At 44.9% G+C, this 17,193-nt stretch overlaps 1 protein-coding gene across 2 annotated transcripts in view; it reads right to left on the bottom strand.

Moving 5' to 3' along the window:
* The window catches only part of LOC135524039 (tetraspanin-18B), a 119,141-nt gene that overhangs the window by 2,482 nt on the left and 99,466 nt on the right, over window positions 1-17,193 (bottom strand). Inside the window, exons 4-7 of one of the 2 annotated variants that reach the window (XM_064951174.1) lie at window positions 8,621-8,815; window positions 8,122-8,196; window positions 7,889-7,987; window positions 362-544 (exon numbers count right to left, since the gene is read on the bottom strand). In XM_064951174.1, the coding sequence (XP_064807246.1) occupies window positions 362-544; window positions 7,889-7,987; window positions 8,122-8,196; window positions 8,621-8,815 (552 nt within the window). The remainder of the gene's footprint in view (window positions 1-361; window positions 545-7,888; window positions 7,988-8,121; window positions 8,197-8,620; window positions 8,816-17,193) is intronic. The other variant, XM_064951175.1, reaches the window with a different exon arrangement.

The raw sequence follows: 17,193 nt of genomic DNA, 5'->3' as shown, positions 1-17,193 counted from the left end.
GCCAGTAGAGAAGCAGTCCCATTATATCATCACTCCAACACTCTTCTGCTCTAGTTTAGCTGATAGGCAAGAGGAGGATTTTGTTTCCCAGTGTGGCAGGGAGAGTGAGCAGTGGTAGCCTCGAGGTTTGAGTGACGAACATGCAACTGGAAGGTAGCCAGGTCAAATCCTAGGGTAGGAATGTGGAGGGCTGCCAGATATCTCAGGTGCCACCTAGTGCTGATGTGATGCTCTAGGTGCCCTGCTCTGGAGGTCCTGCTCCAGGGGCGAAATGTTTATTTCCATTCTCTTTGTTGAATGGGTCAATAAAGATTATTAAAGGGTTTTTAGTAGTATTTTTGAAGTAGTCTAGTACCAGTACCAGCACCTTGTTGTTTCTGAACAGCATGTTCCCCATCAGACACTCCTCCTGGGGGATGTAGGCTGAGTCTCCGGGGTGACTACCCCTCCTGCAGCAGGCTGCAGGGACCATCTCATTAGGGTTGATCAGTCTGAACAGGCTCTCCTCAAAGTCCACCGGGCTGTTCACGCCACAGCAGTCAAACTGGGGAGGAGAGGAGAGATGAGTAAATTACACGGAGTATACAAAACTGAGTATACAAAACATTAAGAACATTAAGAACACATGCTCTTTCCATGACATAGACTGGCCAGGTGAATCCAGGTGAAAGCCATGATCCCTTATTGATGTCACTTCAATCAGTGGAGATGAAGGGGAGGAGACAGGTTAAAGAAATGTTTAATCCTTGAGAACATTGAGACATGGATTGTGTATGTCTGCCACTCAGTGAATGGGCAAGACAAAATACTGCTTTTGAACGGGCTATGGGAGTATTTTATCTCCCTCACCAACTTTAAACATCTACTATCTGAGCAGCTAACCGATCGCTGCAGTAAATAGCCCACCCAATTTACCTACCTCATCCCCATACTGTTTTTATTTATTTACTTTTCTGCTCTTTTGCACACCAGTATCTCTACCTGCACATGACCATCTGATCATTTATCACTCCAGTGTTAATCTGCTAAATTATAATTATTTGCCTACCTCCTCATGCCTTTTGCACACAATGTATATAGACTTTTTTGTTCTTTTTTTTCTACTGTGTTATTGACTTGTTTATTGTTTACTCCATATGTAACTCTGTGTTGTTGTCTGCTCACACTGCTATGCTTTATCTTGGCCAGGTCGCAGTTGTAAATGAGAACTTGTTCTCAACTAGCCTACCTGGTTAAATAAAGGTGAAAAAAATTGTAGTAGGTGCCAGGCGCACTTGTTTGTGTCAAGAACTGCAGCGCTCCTGGGTTTTACAGGCTCAACAGTTTCCCATGTGGATCAAGAATGGTCCACCACTCAAAGGACATCCAGACAACTTGACACAACAGTTTTATTAGTCGTATGTACAGCATACACATGGTATACACCGTGCAATGAAATGCAAACAAAGTAAATGGCTCAGTAAAATATAATAAACATTTTAGTATAAGTATAATACAGGAAGGCACCATTTATAGTCCAATATTTACATGTGTTTTGGGGAAGGGGAATTGGGGGCAAGTGTTTAAATTGTGCAGAACTTAGTAATACTAATAAGAGTCTGGTGGCAGCAGTTGTGATGTGTGTATCATGAATGTATGTGTGTGTGAGTGAGTGCATGTGTGCTAAGGTGTGGAAAGTCAGTACAGGTGGTCAGTCCTGTTCGAAGTGTTAACCAGTATGATGGCTTGTAGATAAACTGTCAATGAGCACATTTACATGCACAGCAATAATGAAACATTAAACAAACTATGTCAGTAGGCAGTTTATGCAATAGTCATGTAAACACCTTACTCTGCTTATCTTAATCATGGTCAAAATTGAAGTAAGAATATGCAGATTAAAACATCTGTTTTTCTGAGCCATCTCTGGAATTATTAGGACATGTAAACACTTTAGTCGGTGTTCCAGGAGTGTATTTGATCTGCGCATGTGCCAGCACCAGACAAGCAAGCCTCCCTTTTTAGCATGAATGAAGTGAGTCTGAATGTATGCATCTTAGAAGTAGTTTTCACATACATACATTATACAGTGCATTCGGAAAGTAATCAGAACCCTTGACTTTTTCCACATTTTGTTACGTTACAGCCTTATTCTAAAATTGACTAAATTGTATTTTTCCCCTCATCAATCTACACACAATACCCCATAATGACAAAGCCAAAACAGTTTTTTTTTTAATTTAGCAAATTTTGTAAAAAAAAAGATATCACATTTACTCAGTACTTTGTTGAAGCACCTTTGGCAGCGATTACAGCCTGGGGTCTTCTTGGGTATGACACTACAAGCTTGGCACACCTGTACTTGGGGAGTTTCTCCCATTCTTCTCTACAGATCCTCTCAAGTTCTGTCAGGTTGGATGGGATGTGTCGCTGCACAGCTATTTTCATAATCCAAGATGGTGTAGCAGTGGGAGCAGTCTGTTTTGATTGTCTTGTCCTGTCCCTTCTATATATCATTTTTATCTTCGTATATATTTTTCTTATCTAATTTTCCATCTACGGACTGAACATACTCTCCTGCAACCCGCCTCACCCAATGTGTAATGGATCTGCTATTTTTACACTTTTGAACCGGAACCCCCTTCAGGAGCTAGCCAGCAAACTAGCTCGTAGTCAGTTAGCCACTGCTAGCTGTCACCACCGTTAACTCGGACATCTGCCAGCCTCAGCCTGGGCAACTCCTGCCAGCCTGAACAGCACAATATCAACCCAGAACATATTGGACTGCTTTTCTCTACCACATCTCCGGATTCCTACCGCAAGCTCTGAACCTTTACTTCGGATCATCGCAGCTAGCTAGCTGCTATCCGAGTGGCTACTCCTGTCTAACGTCTCTGTCCCGAAGCAAGCACCAGTTAGCCTGGTGCTTACTAGGCCCATCTCCCGGCGAGCCGAAGAGATCTATCAAGCAATTTCTGGGCTTCAAATACCTCTTTTGCCAATTGGCCTGGACTCTTTGCTGCCGACACGGAGCCCAGGCGACCATCACGACTGGTCTGCTGACGTAACCTTCCGAGGGGGTTACAACAGGCTCTCCCAATGCAACGTCCCCCTGAGGCCCATCTGCTAGCCCCGGCCTGCTAGCTGTCTGAATCGCCGTGCCTCCAGCTCGTCTAGCTACTCACTGGACCCTATGATCACTCGGCTACACATGCCCCTCCCTAATGTCAATATGCCTTGTCTATTGCTGTTTTGGTTAGTCATTTTTATCTTATTTCACTGTAGAGCTTCCAGCCCTGCTCAATATAGCTTAGCTAGGCCTTATGTTCCACCCCCCCACACATGCGGTGACCGCACCTGGCTTAAATGGTGCCTCTAGAGACAAAACCTCTCATCGTCACTCGATGCCTAGGCTAACTGCCACTGTACTCACATCCTACCATACCCTTGTCCATACATTATGCCTTGAATTTATTCTTCCGCGCCCAGAAACCTGCTCCTTTTACTCTCTGTTCCAAACGCACTAGACGATCAGTTCTTTTAGCCTTTAGCCGTACTCTTATCCTACTCCTCTTTTGTTTCTCTGGTGATTTGGAGGTTAACCCAGGCCCTGTAGCCCCCAGCATCACTCCCATTCCCCAGGCGCTCTCATCTGTTTACTTCTGTAACCTAAAAAACATTGGTTTCATGCATGTTAACATTACAAGCCTCCTCCCTGAGTATGTTTTATTCACTGCTTTAGTACACTCCACCAACCCGGATGTCCTAGCCATGTCTGAATCCTGATTTAGGAAGGTCACCAAAAATCCTGGAATGTCCATCCCCTAACTATAACATTTTCTGACAAGATAGAACTGCCAAAGGGGGCGGAGTTAGCCTGGAGAGTTCTGTCATACTATCCAGGTCTGTGCCCAAACAATTCAAGCTTCTACTCCGCCCCCGGCTGTGCCCTGGACACCATATTTGAATTGATCGCCCCCCATTTATCTACAGAGTTCGTATTGTTAGGTGACCTAAACTGGGACATGCTTAACACCCCGGCCATCCTACAATCTAAGAGAGATGCCCTCAATCTCACACAAATCATCAAGGAACCTACCAGGTACAACCCTAAATCTGTAACCATGGGCACCTTCTTAGATATCATCCTGACCAACCTGCCCTCTAAATACACCTCTGATGTCTTCAACCAGGATCTCAGCGATCATTGCCTGTGTGCATAATGGGTCCGCGGTCAAACAACCACCCTTCATCACTGTCAAATGCTCCCTAAAACACTTTGGCGAGCAGGCCTTTCTAATCGACATGGCATGGGTATCCTGGAAGGATATTGACCTCATCCCGTCAGTAGAGGATGCCTGGTTTCTCTTCAAAAGTTTATTCTCCATCTTAAATAAGCATGCCCCATTTACAAAATGAAGAAATAAGAACAGATATAGCCATTGGTTCACCCCAGACTTGACTGCCCTTGACTAGCACAAAAACATCCTGTGGCGTTCTGCATTAGCTTCGAATAGCCCCGCGATATGCAACTTTTCTGTTAAGTCAGGAACCAATACACTCAGTCAGTTAGGAAGGCTAAGGCTAGCTTTTTAAAACAGACATTTTCTTCCTGTAGCACTAATTCCAAAACGTTTTGGGACACTGTAAAGTCCATAGAGAATAAGAGCACCTCCTCCCAGCTGCCCACTGCACTAGTAATAAATGTACAATGATCGGTAATTTCAATAAGCATTTCTCCACGGCTGGCCATGCTTTCCACCTGGCTACCACTACCCCGGCCAACATCTCAGCACGGTTCCTAGGCCGTCATTGAAAATAAGAATTTGTTCTGAACTGACTTGCCTAGTTAAATAAAGGTAAAATAAAAAATAAATTTAAAAAACTGACCCAGCCCCCCCCCCCCCCCCGTTCTCCTTCACCCAAATTCAGACAGCTGATGTTTTGAAAGAACGGCAACATAAAGAACTGCAACATCTGGATCCCTACAAATCAGCTGGGCTAGACAATCTTTCTAAAATTATCAGAAATTGTTGCAATGCCTATTCAACCTCCCTTTCATATCATCTAAGATCCCCAAAGATTGGAAAGCTGCTGCGGTCACCCTCCTCTTCAAAGGGGGAGACACTCTTGACCCAAATTGTTACAGACCTATAATCCATCTTTCCCTGCCTTTCTAAAATCTTTGAAAGCCAAGTAATAAACAGATTACCGACCATTTCGAATCCCAAAGTACCTTCTCCACTATGCAATCTGGTTTCCAAGCTGGTCACAGGTGCACCTCAGCCACACTCAAGGTCCAAAATGATATGATAACCGCCATCGATAAAAAACAGTAATGTGCAGCTGTATTCATCGACCTGGCCAAGGCTTTCGATTCTGTTAATCACCGCATTCTTATCGGCAGACTCAATAGACTTGGCTTTTCAAATGACTGCCTCGCCTGGTTCACCAACTACTTCTCAGAGTTCAGTGTGTCAAATCGGAGGGCATGTTGTCTGGACCTCTGGCAGTCTCAATGGTGGTGCCACAGGGTTTAATTCTCGGGCCGACTCTTTTCTCTGTATATATCAATGATGGTGCTCTTGCTGCTGGTGATTCTCTGATCCACCTCTATGCAGATGACACCATTCTGTATACATCTGGCCCTTCTTTGGATACTGTGCTAACAAACCTCCAAACAAGCTTGCAACGCCATACAACACTCCTTCCGTGGCCTCCAACTGCTTTTAAAAACTAAGTGCATGCCCTTCAATGGATTTCTGCCTGCACCCTCCCGCCCGACTAGCATCACTACACAGACTGTAAACTCTCTTTCCAGACTCACATTAAGCATCTCCAATCCAAAATTAAATCTAGAATCGGCTTCCTATTTCGCAACAAAGCCTCCTTCACTCATGCCGCCAAACATACCCTCATAAAACTGACTATCCTACTGATCCTTGACTATGGCGATGTAATTTACAGAATAGCCTCCAACACTCTACTCAGCACACTGGATGTAGTCTATCACAGTGCCATCTGTTTTATCACCAAAGCCCCATATACAATCCGCCACTGCGACCTGTATGCTCTCGTTGGCTGGCCCTCACTACATATCTGTCGGCAAACCCACTGGCTCCAGGTCATCTATAAGTCTTTGCTAGGTAAAGCCCTGTCTTATCTCAGCTCACTGGTCACCATAGCAACACCCACCTGTAGCATGCGCTCCAGCAGGTATATTGCACTGGTCATCCCCAAAGTCAACACTTTCTTTGGACGCCTTTCCTTCCAGCATCATCTGTCAGAGCAGCTTGCCGATCACTGTACCTGTACACAGCATCTGTAAATAGCACACCCGACTACCTCATCCCCATATTATTATATACCCTCTTGCTTTTTTGCATCCCGGTATCTCTACCTCATCATCTAGCACTCCAGTATTAATGCTAAAATGTCATTATTTTTGCCTCTAGGGCCTATTTATTTCTTACCTCCCTACTCTTATACATTTGCACACACTGTATATAGTACTCTACACTATTTGTATTTTCTTTTGTGTTATTGACTGTACGTTTGTTTGTGTAACTGTGTTTTTGTTGCACTGCTTTTCTTTATCTTGGCCAGGTTGCAGTTGGAAATGAGAACTTGTTCTCAACTGGCCTACCTGGTTAAATAAAGGTGAAAAAAATGTTCAGCTCTCTCCAGAGATGTTCGATCGGGTTCAAGTCCGGGATCTGTCTAGGCCTCTCAAGGACTTTATATAGACAGGTGTGTGCCTTTCCGAATCGTGTCCAATCAATTGAATTTACCAGTTTTAGCAACATCTCAAGAATGATCAATGGAAACAGCATGCCCCTGAGCACAATTTTGAGTCTCAAAGCAAAAGGGTCTAAATACTAAAAAACAGAAATACCTTATTTATATATTTGCAAACATTTCTAAAAAGCTGTTTTCGCTTTGTCATTATGGGTTATTGTGGGTAGATTAATGAGGGAAAAAATGTACTAGGCCGTCTTCACCACCGGCTGGAGGGCATTGCTGTCATGGAAGGAGCAATTCCCATACCAGGCCATGATGCAACCGGTCAGGACTCTCTCGATGGTGCAGCTGTAGTATTTGGAGAGGGCCTGGGGTGGCATGCTAAATTTCTTCAGCTTCAGTATCCTCAGAAAACTTGATGATGGCGTTGTTGTTGTGCAAAGCCACGCAGTCGTGGGTGAACAGGGAGTACAGAGTGCTGAGGACACTCCCTGGCGGACCCATGTGTTCAGTGTGGTGAGTCAGTGTGGAGGAGGTGATGTTGCCAATCCTCACAGCCTGTGGTTTGCCTCTCAGGAAGGACAGGATCCAATTGCAGAGGGTGGTGTCCAGACCCTCTGAGCTTGGTGTCGAGCTTGGAGGGAACAATAGTGTTGAATACTGAATTGTAGTCAATGCACAGCATTCTCACATGGGTGTTCCTCTTGTTCAGATGTGTTATGCCCATATGAATAGCGATGGAAATCTTCTGTGGATCTGTTGGAGCAGTAGGCAGATTTGAGTGGGTTCAGAGTGCCTGGCATGCTGGCCTTGATGTGGGACATGACCAGCCTCTCGAAGCCCTTCATGATGACCTGGGTTAGTGTGATGTGGCGATAGTCATTTGGACATGCCACCTTGTTTTTCTTGGGCCCTGGGTCGATAGTGGTCTCCTTGAATCAAGTGGGGACTGCAGCCTGAGACAGGGACAGGTTTAAGATGTCCAAGAAGACGCCTGCTAAGTAGATAATTGTATTTTTTATATCTACCAAAAGCAAGTATCAGGGTTGGGGTCAATTCCCTTTCAAGTCAGTCAATTCTGGAAGTGAACTGATTGGAATTGACTTGAATTGAGTATATTGAAATGGAATTGACCTCAAGCTTAGCAAGTAAAGTATTGTAGCCTTACAGTGTTCATGATAGCGTTCCACGTTCCAGTGAAGACATCAGTGTTATTGTAGCCCTGGTAGTGCCTCTTCAGCTCTTTCGTGAAGTACTCTCTGGTCAGCTATACAGGACATGGAGAATGTTAGTATTAGTTCTGTATGGTCAGAGGTTTTACTGTATCACCATGATGAAGGGGACAGTGTTTGCACACTACAGTGGATGGTCATAGGATCTATAAGGAGAGAATTTACTCACATGCTCCCGGAATATGAAGGCCAGGATGGCTGCAGCTAGTTCCGCCAGGAAGATGACTAGGATGAGCATGAAGAACTGCAGGGGCACAGGAGAGACAGCAGGAGGGAGGGAGAGAGAGGGATGGGGTGGGGGTGGACAAGACATTCAGTGAGAGGAGAGACGGAGAGACATAAAGGGAGAGAACGAGTAACAGACTTAGTGTCAGCAAAAGTGAGTGCGAGTCACAAAAAATTCAAAATGAACTATGCATGTGGCCTGGTGCACCGAAGGCAAATTATTGGAAGCATGAAATATACTCTGTTTTATTATGGCTTATTTATTTTCCATCTATCTCAGGCCAGCAATGACTCTCTCTCACTCACATACAAAGAGCAGCAGACACTTGTTCTCAATGATGACTCCAAAGCAGCAAAGGAATGTTGATAACACTGTTATAACGCTGTGACCTACTGTACTATCACAATTACTCTATAATATAACACAGTGTAGGCCTACTTACAAACATCAGCAGACACTTGTTCTCCCGGATGGCTCCACAGCAGCCCAGGAAGCCCAATAGGAAAAGCATTCCCCCCATGGCCAGGATGATGTAGACTCCTGTGAAGAGCAGAGGGTTGGCTGCTACGATCTCCTTGAAGCCTGTAGGGTCCACCAGCACCCACACACCCACACCCAGGAGGAAGGAGCCTCCCAGCTTGGAAAAAGAGGGGAGAGTGGGAGAGAGAGGGTTAAGTGGGGCAAAAAAGTATTTAGTCAGCCACCAATTGTGCAAGTTCTCCCACTTAAAAAGATGAGAGAGGCCTGTAATTTCCACCATAGGTACACTTCAACTATGACAGACAAAATGAGAAAAAAAATCCAGAAAATCACATTGTAGGATTTTTAATGAATTTATTTGCAAATTATGGTGGAAAATAAGTATGTCACTGGCTCTGTAGTAGATCCTGAGGAAGTCTGTGCGAGGAGGAAATTGGGTCAGCACTCCCTCTAATGGTGTCTCTGACTCTGGTCTCGTCTCCCTATCTTTGCAACTGTTCCCCCAAGAGATCATTTCAGCTCTTTCATATGACCAATGTGTTACATTTGTATACCTCTTGCAGGGGAGTAACATGTAAAATGTTGTGTGTTCCTTATGTTATCTTATGTGGTAGTATGGCAAAGTAACTGAATGTTGAAGGCTTTAATGAAAAGTCATAGCAAGCCAAGAGCAGTCTCCGGGAGATATTCCCACCTCTGAGAAAAGTTGCTGGTGTAGAGCCGGCTGCTTCCTCCAGCCAATCTTCCAGCTTTCCATCTGCCCTGAGTGCCCTGCCCACCTCTCTGCCATAGAAACCTCTCCAATTTCTTTGCCAGCTACCTGGCTGTTTATTTACCACCACAGACAAATGCTGGCACTAAGACCGCACTCAGTCAGCTGTATAAGGAAATAAGCAAACAGGAAACCACTCACCCAGAGGCGGTGCTCCTAGTTGCCAGAGACTTTAATGCAGGGAAATTTAAATCAGTTCTAACAAATTTCTATCACCATGTTAAATGTTCAACCAGAGGGGAAAAAATTATTGATCACCTGTACTCCACACACAGAGACGTGTACAAAGCTTTCCCTCGCCCTCCAGTTGGTAAATCCGATCACAACTCTATCCTCCAGATTTATGCTTACAAGCAAAAATTAAAGCAGAAAGCACCAGTGAATCGGTCTATAAAAATGTGGTCAGATGAAGCAGATGCTAAACTACAGGCTGTTTTGCTATCACAGACTGGAAATTGTTCTGGGATTCTTACGATGGCATTGAGGAGTACACCACATCAGTCACTGGCTTTTTCAATAAGTGCATTGAGGACATCGTAAACACAGTGACTGTAGTACATACCCAAACCAGAAGCCCTGGATTACAGGCAACATTCACACTGAGCTAAAGGGTAGAGTTGCCGCCTTCAAGGTGCGGGACTTAACCCGGAAGCTTTCAAGAAATCCTGCTATGCCATGCGACGTACCATCAAACAGGGAAAGCGTCAATACAGGGCGAAGATTGAATCAATGGCAGGGCTTGCAAACTAACACAGACTACAAAGGGAAGCACAGCCGCGAGTTGCCCAGTGACACGAGCCTACCAGACGAGCTAAATCACTTCTATGCTCACTTCTAGGCAAGCAACACTGCATGCATGAGAGAATCAGCTGTTCCAAACGACTCTGTGATCACGCTCTCCGTAGCCGACGTGAGTAAGACCTTTAATAAACAGGTCAACATACACAAGGCTGCGGGGCCAGGCGGATTACCAGGACGTGTGCTTTGGGCATGTGCTGACCAACTGGCAGGTGTCTTCACTGACATTTTCAACATGTCCCTGATTGAGTCTGTAATACCAACATGTTTCAAGCAGACCACCATAGTCCCTGTGCCCAAGAACACAAAGACAACATGCCTAAATGACTACAGACCCGTAGCACTCACGTCCGTAACCATGAAGTGCTTTGAAAGGTTGGTAATGGCTCACATCAAGACCATTTCCCCAGAAACCCTAGACCCACTCCAATTTGCATACCGCCCAAACAATCCACAGATGATGTAATCTCTATTGAACTCCATACTGCCCTTTCCCACCTGGAAACAAGGAATACTTATGTGAGAATGCTATTCATTGACTCCAGCTCAGCGTTCAACACCATAGTACCCTCAAAGCTCATCACTAAGCTAAGGCTCCTGGGACTAAACACCTCCCTCTGCAACTGGATCCTGGACTTCCTGACAGGCTGCCCCCAGGTGGTGAGGGTAGGTAGCAACACATCTGCCACGCTGATCCTCAACACTGGAGCTCCACAGGGGTGCGTGCTCAGTCCCTTCCTGTACTCCCTGTTCACCCACAACTGCATGGCCAGGCACAACTCCAACACCATCATTACGTTTGCAGACGATACAACAGTGGAAGGCCTGATCACCGACAATGACGAGACAGCCTATAGGGAGGAGGTCAGAGACCTGGCCGGGTGGTACCAGAATAACAACCTGTCCCTCAACGTAACCAAGACTAAGGAGATTGTGGACTACAGGCATAAGGAGCACCGAGCATACCCCCATTCTCATCAACGGGGCTGTAGTGTAGCAGGTTGAAAGCTTCAAGTTCCTTGGTGTCCACATCAACAACAAACTAGAATGGTCCAAACACACCAACACAGTCGTGAAGAGGGCACGACAAAGCATATTCCCCCTCAGGAAACTAAAACGATTTGGCATGGGTCCTGAGATCCTCAAAAGGTTCTACAGCTGCAACATCTAGAGCATTCTGACTGGTTGCATCACTGCTAGGTACGGCAGTTGCTCGGCCTCTGGCCGCAAGGCACTACAGAGGGTAATGCGTACGGCCCAGTACATCACTGGGGCTAAGCTGTCTGCCATCTAGGACCTCTATAACAGGCCCTAAAAATTGTCAAAGACCCCAGCCACAGACTGATCTCTCTACTACCGCATGGCAAGTGGTACCGGAGTGCCAAGTCTAGGACAAAAAGGCTTCTCAACAGGTAACAGACTCCTGAACAGGTAATCAAATGGCTACCCGGACTATTTGCATTGTGTGCCCCTCCCCAACCCCTCTTTTTACACTGTTGCTCCTCTCTGTTTATCATATATGCATCGTCACTTTATCTATACATTCATGTACATACTACCTCATTTGGGCCGACCAACCAGTGCTCCGACACATTGGCTAACCGGGCTATCTGCATTGTGTCCCGCCACCTGCCACCCACTACCCACCACTCGCCAATCCCTATTTTACATGACTGCTGCTCTCTATTCATCATATATGCATAGTCACTTTAACCATATCTACATGTACATACTACCTCAATCAGCCTGACTTTTATTTTATTATTTCACCTTATAACCAGGTAGGCTAGTTGAGAACAAGTTCTCATTTGCAACTGCGACCTGGCCAAGATAAAGCGTAGCAATTCGACACATACAACAACAGAGTTAGACATGGAATAAACAAAACATACAGTCAATAATACAGTAGAACAAAAGAAAACAAAAAGTCTATATACAGTGAGTGCAAATGAGGTATGTTAAGGAAATAAATAGGCCATGGTGGCGAAGTAATTACAATATAGAATTTAAACACTGGAATGGTAGATTGGCAGAAGATGAATGTGCAGGTAGAGATACTGGGGTGCAAAGGAGAAAAATAAATAAATACCAGTATGGGGATGAGGTAGGTAGATAGATGGGCTGTTTACAGATGGGCTATGTACAGGTGCAGTGATCTGTAAGCTGCTCTGATAGCTGGTGCTTAAAGCTAGTGAGGGAGATGTGAGTCTCCAGCATCAGAGATGTTTGCAATTCGTTCCAGTCATGGGCAGCAGAGAACTGGAAGGAAAGACGACAAAAGGAGGAATTGGCTTTGGTGGTGACCAGTGAGATACAGTGCCTTGCGAAAGTATTCGGCCCCCTTGAACTTTGTGACCTTTTGCCACATTTCAGGCTTCAAACATAAAGATATAAAACTGTATTTTTTGTGAAGAATCAACAAGAAGTGGGACACAATCATGAAGTGGAACGACATTTATTGGATATTTCAAACTTTTTTAACAAATCAAAAACGGAAAAATTGGGCGTGCAAAATTATTCAGCCCCTTTACTTTCAGTGCAGCAAACTCTCTCCAGAAGTTCAGTGAGGATCTCTGAATGATCCAATGTTGACCTAAATGACTAATGATGATAAATAAAATCCACCTGTGTGTAATCAAGTCTCCGTATAAATGCACCTGCACTGTGATAGTCTCAGAGGTCCGATAAAAGCGCAGAGAGCATCATGAAGAACAAGGAACACACCAGGCAGGTCAAAAAATATATGGTGTTGTGAAGAAGTTTAAAGCCGGATTTGGATACAAAAAGATTTCTCAAGCTTTAAACATCCCCAGGAGCACTGTGCAAGCGATAATATTGAAATGGAAGGAGTATCAGACCACTGCAAATCTACCAAGACCTGGCCGTCCCTCTAAACTTTCAGCTCATACAAGGAGAAGACTGATCAGAGATGCAGTCAAGAGGCCCATGATCACTCTGGATGAACTGCAGAGATCTACAGCTGAGGTGGGAGACTCTGTCCATAGGACAACAATCAGTCATATATTGCACAAATCTGGCCTTTATGGAAGAGTGGCAAGAAGAAAGCCATTTCTTAAAGATTTCCATAAAAAGTGTTGTTTAAAGTTTGCCACAAGCGACCTGGGAGACACGCCAAACATGTGGAAGAAGGTGCTCTGGTCAGATGAAACCAAAATTGAACTTTTTGGCAACAATGCAAAACGTTATGTTTGGCGTAAAAGCAACACAGCTCATCACCCTGAACACACCATACCCACTGTCAAACATGGTGGTGGCAGCATCATGGTTTGGGCCTGCTTTTCTTCAGCAGGGAAGATGGTTAAAATTGATGGGAAGATGGATGGAGCCAAATACAGGATCATTCTGGAAGAAAACCTGATGGAGTCTGCAAAAGACCTGAGACTGGGACGGAGATTTGTCTTCCAACAAGACAATGATCCAAAACATAAAGCAAAATCTACAATGGAATGGTTCAAAAATAAACATATCCAGGTGTTAGAATGGCCAAGTCAACGTCCAGACCTGAATCCAATCGAGAATCTGTGGAAAGAACTGAAAACTGCTGTTCACAAATGCTCTCCATCCAACCTCACTGAGCTCGAGCTGTTTTGCGAGGAGGAATGGGAAAAAGGGGGCTGAATAATTTTGCACGCCCAATTTTTCAGTTTTTGATTTGTTAAAAAAGTTTGAAATATCCAATAAATGTCGTCCCACTTCATGATTGTGTCCCACTTGTTGTTGATTCTTCACAAAAAATACAGAAGCCTGAAATGTGGCAAAAGGTCGCAAAGTTCAAGGGGGCCGAATACTTTCGCAAGGAACTGTATATCTACTGGAGCGCATGCTACGAGTGGGTGCTGCTATGGTGACCAGTGAGCTGAGATAAGGTGGGGCTTTACCTAGCAGAGACTTGTAGATAACCTGTAGCCAGTGGATTTGGCGACGAGTATGAAGCGAGGGCCAACCAACGAGAGCATACAGATTGCAATGGTGGGTAGTGTATGGGGCTTTGGTGACAAAATGGATGGCACTGTGATAGACTGCATCCAGTTTGTTGAGTAGAGTGTTGGAGGCTATTTTATAGATGACATCACCAAAGTCGAGGATCGGTAGGATGGTCAGTTTTACGAGGATATGTTTGGCAGCATGAGTGAAGGATGCTTTGTTGCGATATAGGAAGCCGATTCTAGATTTAATTTTGGATTGGAGATGCTTAATGTGAGTCTGGAAGGAGAGTTTACAGTCTAACCAGACACTCAGGTATTTGTACATGTCCACGTATTCTAAGTCAGAGCCGTCCAGAGTAGTGATGCTGGACAGGCGGGCAGGTGATGACAGTGATCGATTGAATAGCATGCATTTTGTTTTATTTGCGTTTAAGAGCAGTTGGAGGCCACGGAAGGAGAGTTGTATGGCATTGAAGCACGTCTGGAGGTTAATTAACACAGTGTCCAAGGAGGGGCCAGAAGTATACAGAATGGTGTCGTCTGCGTAGAGGTGGATCAGAGAATTACGAGCAGCAAGAGCAACATCATTGATGTATACAGAAAAGAGAGTCGGCCCGAGAATTAAACCCTGTGGCACACCCATAGAGACTGTCAGAGGACCGGACAAAAGTCCCACCGATTTGACACACTGAACTCTATCAGAGAAGTAGTTGGTAAACCAGGCGAGGCAATCATTTAAGAAACCAAGGCTGTCGAGTCTGCCAATAAGAATGTTGTGATTGACCGAATCGAAAGCCTTGGCCAGGTCGATGAATATGGCTGCACAGTAATGTCTCTTATCGATGGCGGTTATGATGTCGTTTAGAACCTTGAGCGTGGCTGAGGTGCATCCATGACCAGCTCTGAAATCAGATTGCATAGCGGAGAAGGTATGGTAGATTCGAAATGGTCAGTAATCTGTTTGTTAACTTGGCTTTCAAAGACCTTAGAAAGACAGGGTAGGATAGATATAGGTCTGTAGCAGTTTGGGTCTATAGTGGCCCCCTTTGAAGAGGGGGATGACCGCGGCTGCTTTCCAATCTTTGGGAATCTCAGACGATATGAAAGAGATGTTGAACAGGGGTTGCAACAATTTCGGCAGATATTTTTAGAAAGAGAGGTTCCAGATTGTCTTGCCCGGCTGATTTGTAGGGGTCCAGATTTTGAAGCTCTTTCAGAACATCAGCTATCTGGATTTGGGTAAAGGAGAAATGGTGGGGGCTTTGGCGGGTTGCTGTGGAGGGTGCCGGACAGTTGACCGGGGTAGGGGTAGCCAAGTGGAAAGCATGGCCAGCCATAGAGAAATGCTTATTGAAATTCTCAATTATAGTGGATTTATCGGTGGTGACAGTGTTTCCTAGTCTCAGAGCAGTGGGCAGCTGGGATGAGGTGCTCTTATTCGCCATGGACTTTACAGTGTCCCAGAACGTTTTTGAGTTAGTACTACAGGATGAAAATTTCTGTTTGAAAAAGCTTGCCTTAGCTTTTCTAACTGCCTGTGTATATTTGTTCCTAACTTCCCTGAAAAGTTGCATATCACGGGGGCTATTCGATGCTAATGCAGAACGCCACAGGATGTTTTTTGTGCTGTTCAAGGGCAGACAGGTCTGGAGTGAACTATTCCTATCTATTCCTAGTTCTAAATTTTTGAGAGGGGCATGCTTATTTAAGATGGTGAGGAAGGCTCTTTTAAAGAATAGCCAGGCATCATCTACTGACGGGATGAGGTCAATGTCATTCCAGGATACCCCGGCCAGGTCGATTAGAATGGCCTGCTCGCAGAAATGTTTCAGGGAGCATTTGACAGTGATGAAGGGTGGTCGTTTGGTTGCAGACCCATTACGGATGCAATCAATGAGGCAGTGATCGCTGAGATCTTGATTGAAAACAGCAGAGGTGTATTTGGAGGGTGAGTTAGTTAGGATGACATCTATGAGGGTGTCCGTGTTTACTGATTTGGGGTTGAACCTGGTAGGTTCATTGATAATTTGTGAGAGATTGAGGGCATCAAGCTTAGTTTGTAGGATGGCCGGGGTGTTAAGCATGTCCCAGTTTAGGTCAGCTAGTAGCACAAGCTCAGAAGATAGATGGGGGGCAATCAATTCACATAATGTATCGAGGGCACAGCTGGGGGCAGAGAGAGGTCTATGGCAAGCGGCAACAGTGAGAGACTTGTTTCTGGAAAGGTGAATTTTTAGAAGTAGTAGCTCAAATTGTTTGGGTACAGACTTAGCCTGCAGAGTTCTGTATTACTATCTATCTCTGCAGTAGATTGCAACACCGCCCCCTTTGGCAGTTCTATCTTGGCGGAAAATGTTATAGTTAGGAATGGAAATTTCAAGGTTTTTGGTGTTTTTCCTAAGCCAGGATTCAGACAGGACCTGGATTAACCTCCACATCACCAGAGGAACAGAGGAGAAGTAGGATAAGGGTATGGCTAAAGGCTATAAGCCGTCTAGCACGTTCGGAACAGAGAGTAAAAGGAGCAGGTTTTTGGGCACGATTGCATAGATTCAAGGCATAGTGTAAACCAGGTGATGTCATCGCATATGTAGGAGGTGGAACAACATGTTTGGTCAAGGCATATTGAGCAGGGCTAGAGGCTCTACAGTGAAATAAGACAGTAATCACTAACCAGGACAGTAATGGACAAGGCATATTGATATTAGAGAGAGGCATGCGTAGCCAAGTGAACATATGGGTCCAGTGAGTGGTTTGGCTGGCTGGGGACACAGCGATTCAGACAGTTACCAGGCCGATTCTAACAAGCTAACAGTTTGTAGGCCGGGGCTAAAAAGCTAGCAGCTAGTAGACCGGGGCAAGCTAGCAGTTAGCAGGCTGGGTTAGCAAGCAAGCAGTTAGCATCAAATCAAATCAAATTTTATTTGTCACATACACATGGTTAGCAGATGTTTATGCGAGTGTAGCAAAATGCTTGTGCTTCTAGTTCTGACAATGCAGTAATAACCAACAAGTAAT

The sequence above is a fragment of the Oncorhynchus masou genome, chromosome 31 (assembly GCF_036934945.1).
Source record: "Oncorhynchus masou masou isolate Uvic2021 chromosome 31, UVic_Omas_1.1, whole genome shotgun sequence".
Taxonomy (NCBI): domain Eukaryota; kingdom Metazoa; phylum Chordata; class Actinopteri; order Salmoniformes; family Salmonidae; genus Oncorhynchus; species Oncorhynchus masou.
The sequence above is the reverse complement of the archived record's forward strand: the minus strand, read 5'-3'. Positions and strand labels throughout refer to the sequence as shown.